General features: G+C 61.6%; 3 protein-coding genes across 6 annotated transcripts in view; 2 read left to right on the forward strand and 1 right to left on the reverse strand.

Moving 5' to 3' along the window:
• NOS1AP (nitric oxide synthase 1 adaptor protein) overlaps positions 1-8,017 on the forward strand; it is a 40,650-nt gene extending 32,633 nt beyond the window's left edge. The window contains exons 4-11 of one of the 4 annotated variants that reach the window (XM_050900987.1): positions 200-273; positions 910-1,018; positions 1,262-1,403; positions 2,660-2,827; positions 3,199-3,219; positions 3,376-3,524; positions 6,755-6,920; positions 7,500-8,017. In XM_050900987.1, the coding sequence (XP_050756944.1) occupies positions 200-273; positions 910-1,018; positions 1,262-1,403; positions 2,660-2,827; positions 3,199-3,219; positions 3,376-3,524; positions 6,755-6,920; positions 7,500-7,903 (1,233 nt within the window). In that variant the 3' untranslated portion in view covers positions 7,904-8,017. Of the gene's footprint in view, positions 1-199; positions 274-909; positions 1,019-1,261; positions 1,404-2,659; positions 2,828-3,198; positions 3,220-3,356; positions 3,525-6,754; positions 6,921-7,499 lie in introns of all 4 variants that reach the window. The other 3 variants (XM_050900988.1, XM_050900985.1, XM_050900986.1) reach the window with 3 other exon arrangements.
• Positions 8,018-11,151: 3,134 nt separating this feature from the next.
• On the reverse strand, positions 11,152-12,409 carry SPATA46 (spermatogenesis associated 46). Its single transcript, XM_050900974.1, has 2 exons — positions 12,304-12,409; positions 11,152-11,633 (listed from the first exon to the last, which is right to left on the reverse strand). Exons 1-2 carry the CDS (start codon positions 12,407-12,409, stop codon positions 11,152-11,154), a joined length of 588 nt encoding a protein of 195 aa, XP_050756931.1.
• Positions 12,410-12,484: 75 nt separating this feature from the next.
• On the forward strand, positions 12,485-14,149 carry C8H1orf226 (chromosome 8 C1orf226 homolog). The gene is given in 5 exon segments (XM_050900975.1): positions 12,485-12,595; positions 12,597-12,656; positions 12,658-12,721; positions 13,160-13,427; positions 13,528-14,149. Coding segments are annotated over 5 exon segments (996 nt in total). The 3' UTR covers positions 14,021-14,149.
• The last annotated feature ends 1,186 nt before the right edge of the window (positions 14,150-15,335 follow it).

Below are 15,335 nucleotides of genomic sequence, written 5' to 3' on the forward strand. Positions count from 1 at the left end.
ATGTGGGTGTAGAAGGGGCTTGGGGGGCCCTGTGGGAGGTGATGTGGGACATCGCTGGTGCCCGGCAGGACCCGGGCCGCGGCGAAGGGTTGCAGGGGAGCAGCAGCAGAGCTGTGACAAGAGCTTCCTGGGTCTGTCCCTGGACTGTCTCTGCCCTGTCCTTGATCTCAAGGGCAGCATCTGACGTACTCATTTTCAGCTTCTTTTGTTGCAGAAAAAAGAATGGGCCTGGGACGAGAACAAAATGCTTGTCATGCATGATCCCATCTACAGGTAAGCCTGCTCAGCGAGAGGACGGAGACTTGGGTGGCTCTGCCGTGCCGTTTACCCCAGACCGCACCGGCACCCTGCTGGGGACTGACCATGGAGAGCCACCACTGTCCCCGCGGAGGGCAGCTCCCCTCACTTGCTGTGCTCTCCAAAAGTCCCCAGCTCTCTTCCTCCATCTCGTTGACAAAAGCTGAGAGCATGGGGCATCTGTGTCCCAGGGAAGCTGAATGGGAGTGAGGAACAGCCCCAGCCATGCCGGGGAGGGGGCAGCAGGCACTTGAGCGAGGTCAGCTCTCTGAGCAGGCAAGGCGGAGGAGTGAGGTTTGCTCTCCTCAGTCCCTGGAGGGCTCCTGTGCCGCCAGCTCTGTCCCTGGGGGCTGAGCAGAGAAAGCCCTGTGCTGCCTTCGCAAAATGCTTGCTGCTGGTGAGTCAGCAGGCTAATTTTCCCAGCCGAGGCAAAACCACTGCCAAAAAAATTTCTGATGGGCTTTAGCAGGGATGTGCTGTAGAGGCTGGGCATCTGCCAGCACCCCAGGATGTGCCCTGGGAAGCGCTGGCTGTGGCCTTGCCTGTCTGCTGGGCACTGTAGGTAATATGCGTGTTGTAGACGATATCCTCCCCTCCTTTCTGTCCTTGCAGGATATTCTATGTGTCTCACGACTCCCAGGACCTAAAGATCTTCAGCTACATTGCCAGGGATGGGTCTAGTAATGTCTTCAGGTGCAACGTCTTCAAATCCAAGAAGAAGGTAAAGATGCTGGGATGCGCATCCCGCCATCGCGGGGTCTCGGTGGGGTGGCTGGGGCAGGACCCCTGTGGCACTGCGCTGCAGCTGGCGGCCCGGAGCACCTTGGTGATCTGAGCTCTGGTGCCTCAGTCCATGCGGCAGCACACAGAGACCCGCAAGAGCTGCGCCAGGCTGGGGAGGTCACCAGGCAGGGGCAGCCCAACTGAGGTTACATTCCTCCTCTCCTCTCCTCTCCTGCCGCAGAGCCAAGCCATGCGCATCGTCCGGACGGTGGGGCAGGCATTCGAGGTCTGCCACAAGCTGAGCCTGCAGCACACCCAGCAAAACGCGGATGGGCAGGAGGACGGAGACAGTGAGAGGAACGGCGATGATCTGGACGTCCCAGGTACTCTGCGAGGGCGGAGGCGGGGGCAGCGTGGGGGTCCTGGAGCCTGGCAGACGCGGTCTGCAGAGTCACTGTCTTCCCATACCGCTCCTTGCTGGCTGACACCTGTGGGGAATGGATTTGCACAGTAATCTGGCCTGCGGCACCTCGGGCTCAAGCTGGGATCTTGCCCAGCAAGGAGCCTTCGCTAGGTGTTAGCCGTCATCCTCGCAGACATCCCCCTTGCTGGGAGCCCATTAGCAGTGCTCAGGACTCTGCTGGGCGCCTAAATACTCTCCGTGCTCAGCTGCACACGCTGCAAACGTTTCCTCGCTGCTTCCACAGAAGCTGCCCTAAGCACAGACCTTCCCTGCGTCCTGAGGCAGCTCTCTGCCATGGACCCAGCTCATGGTCCATCGCCACCTCTGCAATTCCCTGCGTGCACGAAGCCATGCTCGAGATCTTGCATCAAGCTCCCAGGGCTGCAGGCAGCCTGTGGACCCCCCCTCCTCCCTTCTCAGCCCCATGGCAGAGGGTGCAGGGATGCTTCTGGCTGGGGGCTGCTGATCCACCCTGTCGCCCCAGGCTCTGCGGGGCCCCGGGGAGCTGCTGTGCTCCTTGGTGCCAGTGGCTGTGCTGGAGGGGAGACAGATGTTTTGCAAGAGGTTGGTCAAACACCTCCAGTGCCCATTGGGATGCTGGTGGGTCCTGCTGCCCGTCCCCGTGTGGGCTGCCTGCCCTGCAGCCCCATGCTGGGTGCTAGATCCCCCCCATCCCATCAGGAGCAGCCTGGGCTGTGCCGTGGTTTCCTGCCTGCCTCTGCAACCAGCGCTGTCGTGATGACCTAATCATTGGGCTGTCCTGGACCTGTCATTGTTTGTTTTTCCTCTGCACAATGTCCCGGCCACGATATGCAGTTCCCTGGGGATTTCTGAGCATCTGTGTTTTTCTCTCCCCGTAATCTCTTGTTTACCTTCCTTTAGCTTTCTCTGTGTCTTCTGCTCTCAGTGGCCCGTTTCTCCCACATCAGGGCTTTTGGCCATTGTTCCCCAGGTTTGGCATGCTGGGGCTGGGTGTGTTTTCGGCCACAAGCCCCATCCCAGGCAGCAGCAGGCAGCGCAGCCATGTCGCTCTGTACCTGCTTCCCCCGTGGACCTGGAGGGTGGGTGGCACGGGGGCGATGGGGACCGGTGGGCAGCGCTCGCCGTACCGTGGGTGCATCGTAGCAAGCTCCTGCTCCAAGCGGGCTGTGCTCTGCTCTGACGCTGCTCCCGCAGCCTGCCGCCTCACCGGTGCGGAGAGGGCAGCCGCCTCGGCGGAGGAGACGGACATCGATGCTGTGGAGCTGCCGCTGCCCGGAGCCGACATCCTTGACTTCAGCCGCGGCGTGACCGACCTCGATGCTGTGGGCAAGGAGGCGAGCGCCTATGCCGACGCCAAGGTGCGTGAGTCCCTGCCCTCTACTCTTGGGGCACGGCGTGGCCCCGGCCCCACGGCTCTGATGCGCATCCCGGGGGCCTGGGGATCAGGAGGGATTGTGCAGCATTCCCCGGCTCCCAGATCAAAGCCATCTGCCACCACAGGGCTGCCCTTTGGCTCGGGGCCCAGGGCGCTCCCGGAGAGCTCTGTGCCGAGGCTCAGCTATGTGCAGCCACATGGAAAGTGTCTGGGGCAGCGCTGATAGGGATTTTTTTCCACCAAAAAAAAAACTTTTTTCCTACAGTGGAAATTCCCATGGGAAGCATCAGCCTTTTCGGGAATTTTCTATGAAAGTATTTGGGCTGTTGTCAAAACTGAAAAAATACTGTCTTCAAAGTTTTTCAGCACCCCCAGCAAAGTGTGCATTTGCTTTGAATGCAGCAGGTTCTTTCCTGGGTATTTTGGGGGGCTGCTCTATGCCGCAGCCCGTGTGCTACTGGCGGCTCTCCGTGGCAAGGGGCACGGGATCACACTTTCGACATCGGTGTTTTGCAGGGCTGCCTCCACCCTGAAGATATCCTGACAGCATCGCCCAAGATGCTGCTGCCCTCATCTGCCCAGCTGCCTGACCTGGGAACACCCCTCTCTGCCCACCACCAAATGCAGCTTCTCCAGCAGCTCCTGCAGCAGCAGCAGCAGCAGACGCAAGTGGCCGTGGCACAGGTTCTCCCCTCCGCTCTTTCCCGGGGGCAGCGGCAGGGCTGGGGCACGCTACCGAGCCCCTCGGTGCTGCCGGAGTATCCCCTGCCTGGAGACAGTGTTGAAAGCAGGCAGCTCCACGGGGAGGGCAGGCTGCCTCCAGGCAGAGATGCTCAGGTGGTGGTTGTGGGAGAAGCTGGGGCACAGGGGATGGGGAGGGACCATCTCCTGGGCTGTGCAGCAAGGGGAGAGGAGTGGCAATTTGCCCTGACCCCGTCACAAAAGATGAAGTGCTTAGGTCTGCGTGCCACCAGGTTTCTTGGTCCTTTGGCCCCTGTCTGCTTGCCAGTGCCTGGCCTCAGCATTAGCCCCGGCCGACTGCTGCCTGGGCTGTGCAGCTGGCAGCTCATTCTCCATGCAGGTATTTCTCATTTAAGCAGCTCTGTCTGCTTTATCCAACTCATTACCTTAGCTTCACTTGTTCCCCGACCCCTCACAGAGCTCTGTGCAATTGCTCGACTTTCTTCCTGGCCTGAGCGGTCGGCTCCAGCAGCCTTTCTGTGCTTTCCTGCGGCTTTCCTCTTCTCACATCAGAAAATCAGTATTGGTCCTTCTGGCCGAGCTGCTGCCCTGAGAGCCGGCGTGCCTTCTGGGATCACGGGCTTGGGAAGTTGATTTCCCCTCTGGAAGAGGGACCTGCATCCTCAGGGGATCCTTTGTGTCTGCCCAAGTCTAGTGTTGCTACAGGCAAAGCTTGCCAGGCAAAGCCGGGTCCCTCTGTGGTAGGGACTGCTCACCTTCGGTAGTTCCCAGTCTTTGTGTACCTGCAGAGCCTTGCAGTGGTGATTTCTTTTTCTCCCTACTTCCAGATAAAAAAAAATCTGAAATAGTGAAACGCCATTTCTTGGCTGGCTCCTGGGATGGCAGCCAGCAGCCTCATCCCCCTCCCTCCAAGGGCTGACGCCCTGCTCTGGACCTCTGCCCACTCCAGAGTGGTTCTTGTCCCTGGAGCTGTCACTTAGCTGCTCTCTAATCCCTTCAGCGCACGCTGTGGTGATTTTGTATCATTGTAATTTATTAATGAAAAAGTTGGGCCCTGTCATGTCGAATGCCTCTCAGATGACTGCATGCGTTACATCAACACCTCTGTCAATGGCACTTATCTTCTCTCAAAAAGTACCAAATCAATTTGTCTCTGAACATGTGGTGATGGGCACAGGCTTAATTCTTTACAAACAAAGCCGGGAGATCCACTGTGTTGACCAGGATCTGTGCTTGGTCTATAGCTATGGGGACCATCCTGTAGTTATCTCAGCCTCTAATTACTTGGCTGAGGATGAAATGCCATTTAGTTCCATTGTTGACCAGAGACTTGCTTTTGCAAGGCGTTTCCAGATACCTGTGAAAGTTCCTTCTCTTGAATTAAGGCCAGGAGTCCTTCCTCGGTCTTGTCCCCAGGGGGCTGGTGGCATGAGCCACTGCCCTTCTGCAAGGCATGACATTTGGGCTCTGCTCGCATCTTCTCCCGGCATCACCTGAGCATCCCCTGGCCCCTGCTGCTGGCGCCTGTGACAGAGACAGCTGCCAGCTGCGAGGAAGGATGACTTCCAGGCTGATGCTACCAGCACCAAGCTTTGGCACCCGCTCAGCATTTAAACATGATTCCACCTCCGCTCGGGTTCTCCCCTTCACCCACCAGCATTCGGCAGAGGGTCCCCGTTCCACCGCACTGCTGTACCCCGCTGTCCCACCACTGGCAGGAGGAGGAGGTGACTGTGGCTCCTGCAGCAGTGGTGTGGGGTGTCTCACCTGGCTGGGGGCCCGCAGGCAAACCAGAAGAGCTCTGTGCTGCCTGCAGAGTCTTGCACCCCCTTTGCCTTTGGTCTGGCTTCATGGACGGTTGCAAGTCCCAGCCCCTTGCCTGGCCTCCTGCCACCCCCCGAGCTCGCTGTGCTTCAACTCTGCTCTGCCAAGGGCACTGCCCTGCTGCCTTGCTGGCTGCGTTTGGGCAGCTCAGGACAAAGCAGGCAGCACCTGCCTGCCAGCAGACCTGGCACTGCCTCCTGGTACCCATCCAGGAGGGCAGGTGGCCCCCAGCTGTGCTGCTTTTGGGGCCCTGCAGCCGCAGCAGCAGCTCACAGCTTTGGCAGGCTACAGGGAGCTCCCCGCTCTTCCCCAAGGTCACTTTCTAGGCCAAGGTAAAACTGTCTTTTTTGGTTGGTTGTCGGGGGGAGTTGTGTTTTGGTTTTTTGTTTGTTTGTGTCTAAATCCATGCTTTCCCAGTTCCCCACGAGCCTGGCTGGCTCAGTCCTTGCTGGAGAGAGGAGCGCTTATAGGAGCGATGGGTGGGTGGCAGGAAGGGGTGCTGAGCTGGTGTGGCCCCTGGGTGGCTCTGCACTGCTGTCCCCTTGTCCGGTGTACGCTCCTGGGGCTCTCCTTGCTCAAGCTCAGATCAGAGAGCTGCACCCGCTGCCCCTGGGCAGGGGCTCCTGGCTGGTCTCACCCAGCAGCGTCCCACCCTCCCTGGTACCTGCTGCTGGTGATACAGATGCTTGCTTGTGGGTAGTTATGCTGAAATGGGCTTCTTGCCCATGGGCTCCCCACGGGCTAACGTCCAGGCATTGCTTCCCAGGGCCAGAATGAGCAGCCACCTTGCGTCCCCATGTCTCAACAGCGCTCTGCCATCTGCATTGCTCCAGGCATGTCGTGCCTGTCGCAGCCGGAGCCGCCTGCAGCTCCATGGCAGCTCTGATGCTCCAGCCCCTGCTAGCGACAGATGCCGCTGGCAGGACCCTGTCTCTGGGAAACCTGCCCAGAAAGACAGCTCGGCCAGGGCTGGCTCACGGCGCATGGCTGCGCCCTCATGCACCCGCAGCACCATCCAGTCGGTCGAGCGTGTCTTCTCTTCCGCATCCATCTGGCTTCCTCCTGGGCTGCCCTTTCCTTGTGCATTCGCAGCACACGTGGGTGACCGACGGTTCAGTCAGCGCCACCTCCCTTTGCCTCCGGCTTTTCCATCAGAGAGGCCAGGGGACCATGCGCTGGGTTTGCTGAGCGTGCCCTGGTGTGACACTGCTGCCTGCCCCCACTCTCCCCATCACATCTGCGGGTACCCGCAGGGAATGGCTTCTTCATCACATCATTTGGTGGGATGCTGGTGAGCCCTGGTAGATGAGCAGGGGTGGCCGGAGTCGAAGCTCTCAGCCCTCGAGCAGCATCTCCCATGTGCTCACCCACTCTCTCCTGTCACACAGGTCCACTTGCTGAAGGACCAGCTGGCCGCGGAGGCGGCGGCACGGCTGGAGGCCCAGGCTCGCGTGCACCAGCTCCTGCTCCAGAACAAGGACTTGCTGCAGCACATCTCGCTCCTGGTCAAACAGGTGCAGGAGCTGGAGCTGAAGCTGGCGGGGAACAACACAAGTAAGCGCTCCTGCCCCTTCGTCTCCCCACGCAGCTAGCCGGGTCTGTGGAGGACATGCATGTGGGTGTTTCTCTTTGGGTTTTTGTGCATTTCCAGTGGTTTTGTGTAGGGGAATATTAGTGCCCTTCTGGCCTGGCTTGTGCGTGTGCGCCAGGGTGCTTGCATGTAGCGTGGGAAGGGGCATGGGGAGGGCTGTATAGACACGTAGTCACATACGTCCATCAGCTGTATGTCCCCTTTCCCCAGTGGCTGCATGATCTAGGCCAGCTCCTTACGTGCCCAAGAGCCCCTCCTTGACCTTCCTCTCCAGCAGATGTGACCATCAGCTCCCTGCAGGAGCTGGGGTGGGAGAGAGAACTTTTTATCCTGCAAAACTGGCTCTTTGTTGGCCAGCAGCAGCTCCTGGCACCAGTGATGCCAAATGAGCCCCTCTAAATGGTAGCGGTGGGGAGGTTGACGCCAAAATGACCCCAGACCGTCGTCCTCTGGCCAGTCTGCAGCCAGCTGTGGTGGCCAGGGGACACCCAGGCAAGCCGGGGTGGCACTGCCTGCCTCTCAGCTGTGCCCTTCTCTTGCAGCGGGCTCCCAGGACAGTCTGCTGGAGATCACCTTCCGCTCCAACGTCCTCCCCGTCCTCTGCGACCCGACCACCCCGCAGCCTGAGGACACCCACCCACCGCCGCTGGGCCCCAGCTCAGGCTTGCCCAGCACCCTGGGCAGCCCCATAGGTAGGAACGACTGTCTGGTGAAGCTGGAGTGCTACCGCTTTCTGCCGGGCTCAGGGCCGCCCGCCCCAGAGCCTGTGCTGGGCAGCCTGGAGCTCATCAAGTTTCGCGAGTCGGGCATCGCCTCCGAGTACGAGTCCAACACGGACGAGAGCGAGGAGCGCGACTCCTGGTCCCAGGAGGAACCACCGCGCCTGCTCCACGTCCAGCCCAGGCAGGACCTGGGCGACAGCCTGGAGGACGAGATCGCGGTGTAGGGGTCGGCAGGAGGTGGTGCGGAGCAGCAGGGACCCGCCGGAGCTGGGGCGGACCTTGGCCATAGCCCCCTGGCCCTGGCAGGGATGGGACAGCCCGGAGGGAGAGGGGGTGAAGGAGGGAGCACGAGGCTTCCAGCACACGGCCGGGAGGCGTGCAGAGGTGAGGATGGAGCCGTGCCGAGGGGGTGCGCCGGGCGTGCTGTGCTCCAGCGTGCATGGGCTTGTGTGCTGAGCTGGAGCATCCTCACTTCACATCGGACAGTGAGCTGACAGCTGCTTGTGCTACCCCCTGGTCCCTGTCCCCCCGCAAGCTGCGTTTCGAGGTCAGGCAGAAGCCAGGGACTCCCTGCTGGATTAGCCACTGCTGCTGGTGGAGAAGCAGTAAAGCAGATGAAGGTTTTTGCTGGGGGAACGAGAGAGCAGGCACGGGGCAGTGAGCAGGGACGAGAGGGACTGCGGAGGCAGCGCCGGGGTGGTGAGCAGGGACAGAGCCGCTGGCAGGGGGTCTGGCTCTCTGCATGGTAGAGAGGGTGGGAGATGAGGCCAGGGCTGTGCCAGCGGGGTGGCTAGGGTTGTGACGATGCACTGTTGGCGTGGGTGCGCAAGTGAGAGGTGAGGCAGCAGGGGACAGTGGGGATGAGCCTGGGAAGGAGCTGAAGGGATGAGATGAGGTTGCGCAGGGTGGCTGGGCGCAGGCAGCTCCTGGCAGGGTGATGGTGTTTGTGGCACTTCCAGGACAGGGTTTGTCCCTGCCTGTGGCAGGTGGAGGGTGTGCGGGCACCACCCGCTCCTCTCCCAGGCTGTGGAGCAGAGAGGAAGGCACAGCTTGGTGTGGAGCAGGGAGCCAGGACATGCAGCACGGGGCTGTAGAGTGTCCTTCCCCTCATTGTCCAGTCCTTGGGCTCCTCGGCATGGCTGCCAGGTTTCAAAGCCTTTCTGGTGCTCTCAAGTCAGTTTGCAAGCACTTCCCTGCACCCCCCATCACCACAAACTCCCTGCTTTGCTTTATAGACAAACCCTCCCATTTCCAAGCAGTCGTTTGCCCCCAGACCAGGGCTGGGGGATGCAGTGCTGGCATCGGCTGTGTGCAGGGAGGGCCACGCTCGCCAGCCCTCGATGGGGAGCGAACTGCTGGTGTCTGCAGGGGGGCTCCTTCACGTCTCTGGTTTGCACCCTCCAGAAAAGTGAATCCAAGATCTCAGGATCCCCCACCAAACCCCAAGACGCCCATGGCTGAGAGCCGCCTGTGGGGGCCTCCAAGGGATCCAGAGCTTGTTTCTTTTGTGCAAGCACATTTATCAGCTGCCTGTTGCTGCAGCCTCTAAGAGGCCACAGCTGAAGGGGTACGAACCAGAGTCCTAATGTCCCCCCTGCTTCTTGTGGAGACACTCAATGAGGTGGGGATTAGCACAGTTGTCTTCCTCCCCATCCACCTTCCTATCCTACTTCTGCTTCGCTTTGTTGCCTCCCTGCTACTCCCGCCTTCGCCAACTCTGTCTCTGCTAGATGTGCCTGCAACTAACCCCTAGCTGAGCATCTCCCAGACATGAGCTCTTGCTCTCCTCCAGGGCTTAGCCCGGCTGCTGAGGAAGGTCCATTGCTTCTTTCTGCCCTGGTCCCCTTGGGACTGAGGGCTGCTGAGGAGTGAGGTGTGGGTGAGACCCTCGGGGTCGGTACGAGCTGTGCTATGCAGCCTCCACCACAGGAGGAGGCTGGATGCTGTGAGGAGCTAGAGAGTCCTAGTGGGAAGGAAGGACGGACATGTTTCAGTGTCCCCAGCAGTGGCCTGGTGTCCAGGGCAGACCCTGCGCCGGCCACAGAGGGGGCAGAGTGGGAGCGGGTGCTGTTTGGGACACGGGTGCTCCTGTCCTCTGGCCACCAATACCTCCATATGCCCTGTCCCACACCGCTGTGGGCACAGCTGTGTGCCAGCCCCTCTGCTGGGGACCCCAATGTCCCACTGCCAGCTCGCAGTGGTTGGAGGTGAAAGCCTGGAGTGGGAGGCTGGTCCTGCCAGGAGGGAGAGGTGGGGATGGCAGCACGCACAGGGCATGGCACAGGCAGGGTAGGGATGCATGGGTGAGCTCGGAGAGGGATTTCCATGTGGGCAGACAGGTTGTACAGGAGAGGGGACAGCAGGAGCTCAGCCATACTCATTCATCTTCAGGGCAGATGAAGGGAGAGCCCGGGAGGAGCAGCAGCAGGCAGGAGGTCTCTTCCAGGCTGGGCTGCCTCAGAAAGCAGGCAGGGCTGAGCCATCTCCGTGCACCACCGCTCCTGCCCGTCCCTGCTGCACACACGCAGCCCAGGCGGTGCCCCACGAGGAGCTGTTGGGATCGGCTCGGGCTCCTGCCCGGCAGTCTGCCCACAGGGGACAGTGGCAGGTGCCCCACAGGCTGAGAGGGTGCTGCCGGAGCCAGGTGGGACCCTGCCAGTGTCCTGCCGTACAACGGGTGTACATGTGTAAATGATCCTCCTCGTAACTCAGCGCTGCCTCCAAGACGCCTCTCTAGCCTCTCACTTTTGTTATGGACCTTGACTGGGGATTTATAGCTATATTTTTTGTCCTTTCTTTTCCTACAACTGTCGTGTTACTAACTGTTGACTCAATCTATCTGGGAAACCAATCTGTCAATGTAAGTGCACTTAACCCTTGGGTGTTGTCATTAGTCGACTGGCTTTTGCTAAATAAATCTTTCTATTTCTCAAGGCTTTCTGTTGTCTCTTCCTTCTCGCTGACTCTCTCTCTTTCTGTACTTCTCTCCCCCTCCACACTGGGAGCCAGCACCAGCGGTGGCATCCCTTGGTCTTGCACAGACCCCCACCAACCTAAGCATCCTCCCCTGCGGGACCCTTGCTTGTGGTGCCCGCTGCAGGCTGCCCCTGAGAGCGAGGTGCCCCAAACATTGCTGGGAGTAGAGGCGTTTCAGTCTTCCCCTTCAGCTACTGCACAGCGGAGGCTCATCTCAGGGCTGACCCAACAGCTCGAGGGTGCCGAGGGGTTCCCGGCATCTGCAGAGCTCCCCACGGAGATGCAGAGATGCTAAGCAGCGCTTTCAGCGGTTCGGGAGATTTTTGGCTGCTGGGGAAGGAAAAGTCGGGAAGAGCCTCTCTTAAAGGATGGCGGAAGTGTTCTGTAGGCAAGAGCAGCAGGCAGACAGGGTTGGCTGCTCCTAAAACAATTTATTCTGCCGCTGGCAGGAGCGATGGAGCAGTGCCCTCCCGCGGTGGCTGCCTGGCTGTCGGGGCTACACGGGCGCCCTGGGGGCTGCAGCCTCCTGCTCCTTCTGCTCCTTCTCCCACAGGGCCTTGAGCTTGCGGTAGTACACCTTGCAGCTGTAGCCCTCCTGGGAGCTGTGCTGGATGTGGGTCTTGACCGACCACAGCGTGGGGAAGATGCGGCAGCACGACATGCACTGGTAGCCACGCTGGGGCACTGGCTGCCACTGGGAAGCGGTGAGGATGTCCCGGACCGTGATGCTGGCTCTGCTGCTGGCCAGCCTGCCCTTCTCAGGGGGCTGGGGCTCATCTGAGGAGCCGGAGGAGGAGCAGACGATCTCTGAGAGGTCATCAGGCTCCTCACACTCCTGGGTGCCGGTGGCCAGGCTGGAGGAGAGCCTGCCCGGGTGCTGCTGGGCGGCTACTTTGGTGCACATGAAGTAGCTGTAGGGCGAGAACCAGGGCCGGTAGATGGTGCAGGTGTGGGCAGGGAGCTCGCTGCCCGGCGGGGCTGTGGGGCTGCAGGCTGCGGAGGAAAGGGCTTGCAGTGAGTTGGGGGTCCTTGTAAGAGCCTGGTCCCCCACGGGGTTGGGAGCGGTGCTGGGGACCCTTCCTCTCTGTCTCCATGGGATGCAGAGGTGGCTGGCTCTGTCCCAGGACATCCCCCCGGCATGGAGGGTACCATCCCTCCCCCTACGGGATGCAGCGGTAGAGATGGGCACAGGATGCTGGTGGGCACTGAGGCACCGGCACAGCACAAGGCTCACCCAGCAGCCCACTGGGGCCATCCCACGGAGAGCTGCACTGGCACGGGGGCAGCGATGGGGGGGCTGAGGTGGTGCTCCCAGGGGCAGCACCCACAGCTTTGAGGATTCCTGCTGGGAAGACATGGGGGAAAAACCAGTGTAGCTCAGAGGTGGGGTGTGACTGCAGAACCCTGCCAGGTCCCCAGAAAGCACCCACTGCCACAGATTGACCCGCTCTCCTTACCCCACCCACGCAGGAGGACATGCCCAGCCAAACCCCTCCACTGCCCATCTGCCCGCAGGCCATCGCTGTGCTGTGCGAGGCTGAGCGGTGCCATGGCTGTGACCAGGAGGTGCAAGGGGTAGCCCTCCCCACAGGCCGTGCCAGCTGCCTGCACCCCCTGCCTGGCTGCAGCTGGCGGGCGCCAGGCTTACCTGGCAGGCTGGTAGAGCCCCAGGGGCACAGGGCCTCTGGGCTTCTTGTCCTGGTGCCGCGGGACATGGCCCCGCTGGAAACAGTGGGCAAGACAAAGCTCTCCATCACCCTCACGTAGCCGGTGTGTGGCTCCTGCGCCATGGTACCCATGCCATCATCAGCTGACATCACAAAGGGATGATGTCACATGCGTGTACGGTGCACAGCAGGATGCTCCTGGGCAGTGGGTTCAGCACCCGGGATCTCTGGGGAGCTTGGCTAGCGCAAGGGGACAGCCAGCCTGGGCTGGAGTGGGAGCCTTGGTGGGGTGGGCAGTGCAGAGCCCAGGCTGTGGGTCCCCCCTGAGAACCCTCTGCTGCTTCACGGCTGCCTGGTTGATAAGGGCCCCACGTGAGTCCCATCTCCGCAGGCAGCATGGCAGGTCCAGGTGGGGGTCAGCAGCACACCTTGCCCGGCAGCGCGGAAGGGACATGCCCGCTGTCCCCTTGCCGTTCCCTTGGTAAATCCTCTCTCTCTCTTTCTTTCTTTCTTTCCACAACCTGCTTCCCAAGTCACTTGGTGTCAGGTAAGAGACGCTCTCGGTGCGTTGGCAGTGCCAGCGTGGAGCCCTGGGCTCGCTGCTACCCTGTCTCGCCCCATGCTGTCCCCAGTGCATGCGCTGCCCTGTGCAGCCCTGACATTCCCCGGCTGCCCACAGCCTCTGCGGGGCTGCAGGAGCAGCCTCCCTGTCCCCCAAATTGTGTTCCCATGCCGCTGGGTTGGGAGCTGGCGGGCAGCTCTGGGATGTGCCGTCCCTGCTGGGGTCCCCCCTCCAGCCCGGCTCACACCCCTGCTCTGTTCCCTTTTCCCCTCCAGTGGACCAGAGCATGTTCGAGAACGCCAGCGCCAGCACGGCACCCACCCCACGGCCACAGCACATCCCCACCGCGGTGGGCGCCCCGCCACAGCCCTCCCGCCCCGCCGGCAGCCAGCACCTCCGCAACCTGGGCAAGGCCGTGGGGGCCAAGATGAATGACCTCCTGCGCCGCAAGGAGCCGGCCGGCCTCCCCAGCGTGGGAGTGATGGAGGTGAACGCCAGTGCTGGGGCCATGCTGGGCACGGGACAGCCAGCTAGCGAGGATGGGTGAGTGTCCCCACGGCGTGCACCCTGTGGTGGGGCTGTTGGGACAGGCTGGAGGGGCCTTAGTATGGGGCTGTACATGACTTCTCCTCTGTGCTTGCAGGGCTGTGGGGCTGGACGCCTTTCCCCGGCTGGACCCCCCACCCCCCGTCACCAAGAAGCGGACACCACGTGCCCTGAAGACCCCACAGGACATGCTCATCGCGCCACAGCTGGTGGGGACCAGCCCAAGGAGCAGCACAGAGGAGCCCCCCGAACCGCCCACAGCCCACCCTGACCCTTCAGAGGAGCAGCCGGGGATGAGGGACCCATCCCCTCCAGAATGCCCTGGGGTCCCCAGCATGACGGGCACCCCAGGGCCCAGCGGGGACCAGCCCACCAGTGCCCTTGCCGTGCCTGACCTCATCCATAAGGGCAGCCCGGAGAGCCAGTGGCGAGCGGGTGAGAGGGCCACCGAGACCTCACCCCACATGGAGAAGCCCTACCACAGACCGGGGCTGGAGCACGAGCCGCCGGGGAGCACGGGGTGGCCGGAGCCACGTACCCCTGGCTGGGAGGTGGAGGGGCCCCATCCCGACCTACTGTCCTTCGAGTAGCAGCGGGAGAGCCGTGACTGGGGCACCGTGGGGGCTGGCTCTCCCAAACTTGTCTCTCACTGCCACTTGCCATTTTTGGGGTCATTATTTTGGAGAGGGGGGAACCCTGGGGTGGCAGGAGCCATTGCTGCCCCAGCGTGGGGTGTGGGGAGCCATGACACCCCACTTCTCCCCGGATTCCCAGGAGGGGCACAGCCTGTCCTGCCATGGCTTCTGCAGCCCCATCCTGGGCCTATTTAACCTGGTCAGTGCAAAGCTCCCGTCCTGCCACAGTGCCGCCATCCTGTCTGTAGCGAGGGACCATGCTGAGCTGGAGACGGAGGGTGGGCTCGCTCAGAAGCCTGGGTCCTCGTGCATGGGTGCAGAAGCGCCAGCCTGCCCCCAGCCCCGTCGGCTCTGCCGGGGCGAGTGTCCCACGAGTGTCCCACACAGTTCCCAACGTCTGCACTGGCTGCCCCAGTTCGGATGATTTCCCAGCTCACACTGAGAAACCCTATGCCGGTGTGCCTGCAGGCTCACCCAGCCCTAGCACCCAGTGCCAGGGAGCCAGGATGGCAGACCTCCCTAAGGCCTTCTCTAGGTGCCGACCCCTTGGCATTAGTCCGCCCAGTGCCATCTCCTTGCAGCGGAGCCCCAGCCACGGGAGACCCACTCACGGCGCGGGCTCTGGTGGGGAGCAGGGCTGGATGCCTGGGGCCGCACAGCTGCTGGGCAGTGGGCTCTGGCAGGGAGCTGAGCTCCCCGTGAGACCCCCCTCCAGCTCCCAGTTGTTCCCTGGTCTCGCCCCAGCCACTATGGACCGCACCAACCTGCCCAGGTTGCCAGGCAGGCAGGCAGTCCAGGCAGGCAGCCCACTCCGGGTGGGCCAGTGCCACTACTCTCCTTTATTTCCTGGGATGGTGATGTCTTCGCGAGACTGGGACACAAGAAGCCATGCGGTCCTCTGATGCTGCTCTATGATTGTTTCCCCATGAATTACAGGAGAGGTTAGCCAGCCTGTGGACCCCTGGGCCGGTGCAAGGAAGCAGCTGTGAGATGGCACTTTTTGCTTAGAGCTTTTACGTGCATCCTCACCACAAAGGTGGTTTTGAGAGGAAAAGCTCCAAAGACCAGATTTGGGCTGGAGGAGGCACCTCTGCTTAACAGCTCCTCCTGGGCCATGCAGCGTGGTTGGGCTGAAGAAATGTCTTCCACCACCCAAAGCCACGTTGTGGTCCTGCTGAAGGAAGGAGGCCGTGAGCATGGATCCCTTTGCCCTGGCAGCAGCCACTGTGCCTCCTTGCCCGTCAGCGTGGTGGGTGCCATGGCGGTGCCA

Source organism: Gymnogyps californianus, chromosome 8 (assembly GCF_018139145.2).
Source record: "Gymnogyps californianus isolate 813 chromosome 8, ASM1813914v2, whole genome shotgun sequence".
Taxonomy (NCBI): domain Eukaryota; kingdom Metazoa; phylum Chordata; class Aves; order Accipitriformes; family Cathartidae; genus Gymnogyps; species Gymnogyps californianus.

Excerpts from the sequence above, each read along its gene's own strand:
- SPATA46 (XM_050900974.1), bottom strand. The coding sequence starts at position 12,409 with ATGGAGAGCTTTGTCTTGCCCACTGTTTCCAGCGGGGCCATGTCCCGC. Across the intron at positions 11,634-12,303 it reads GGGCTCTACCAGCCTGCCAG|CCCCGCCGGGCAGCGAGCTC; the intron begins GTAAGCCTGGCG and ends GCAGCCCCACAG.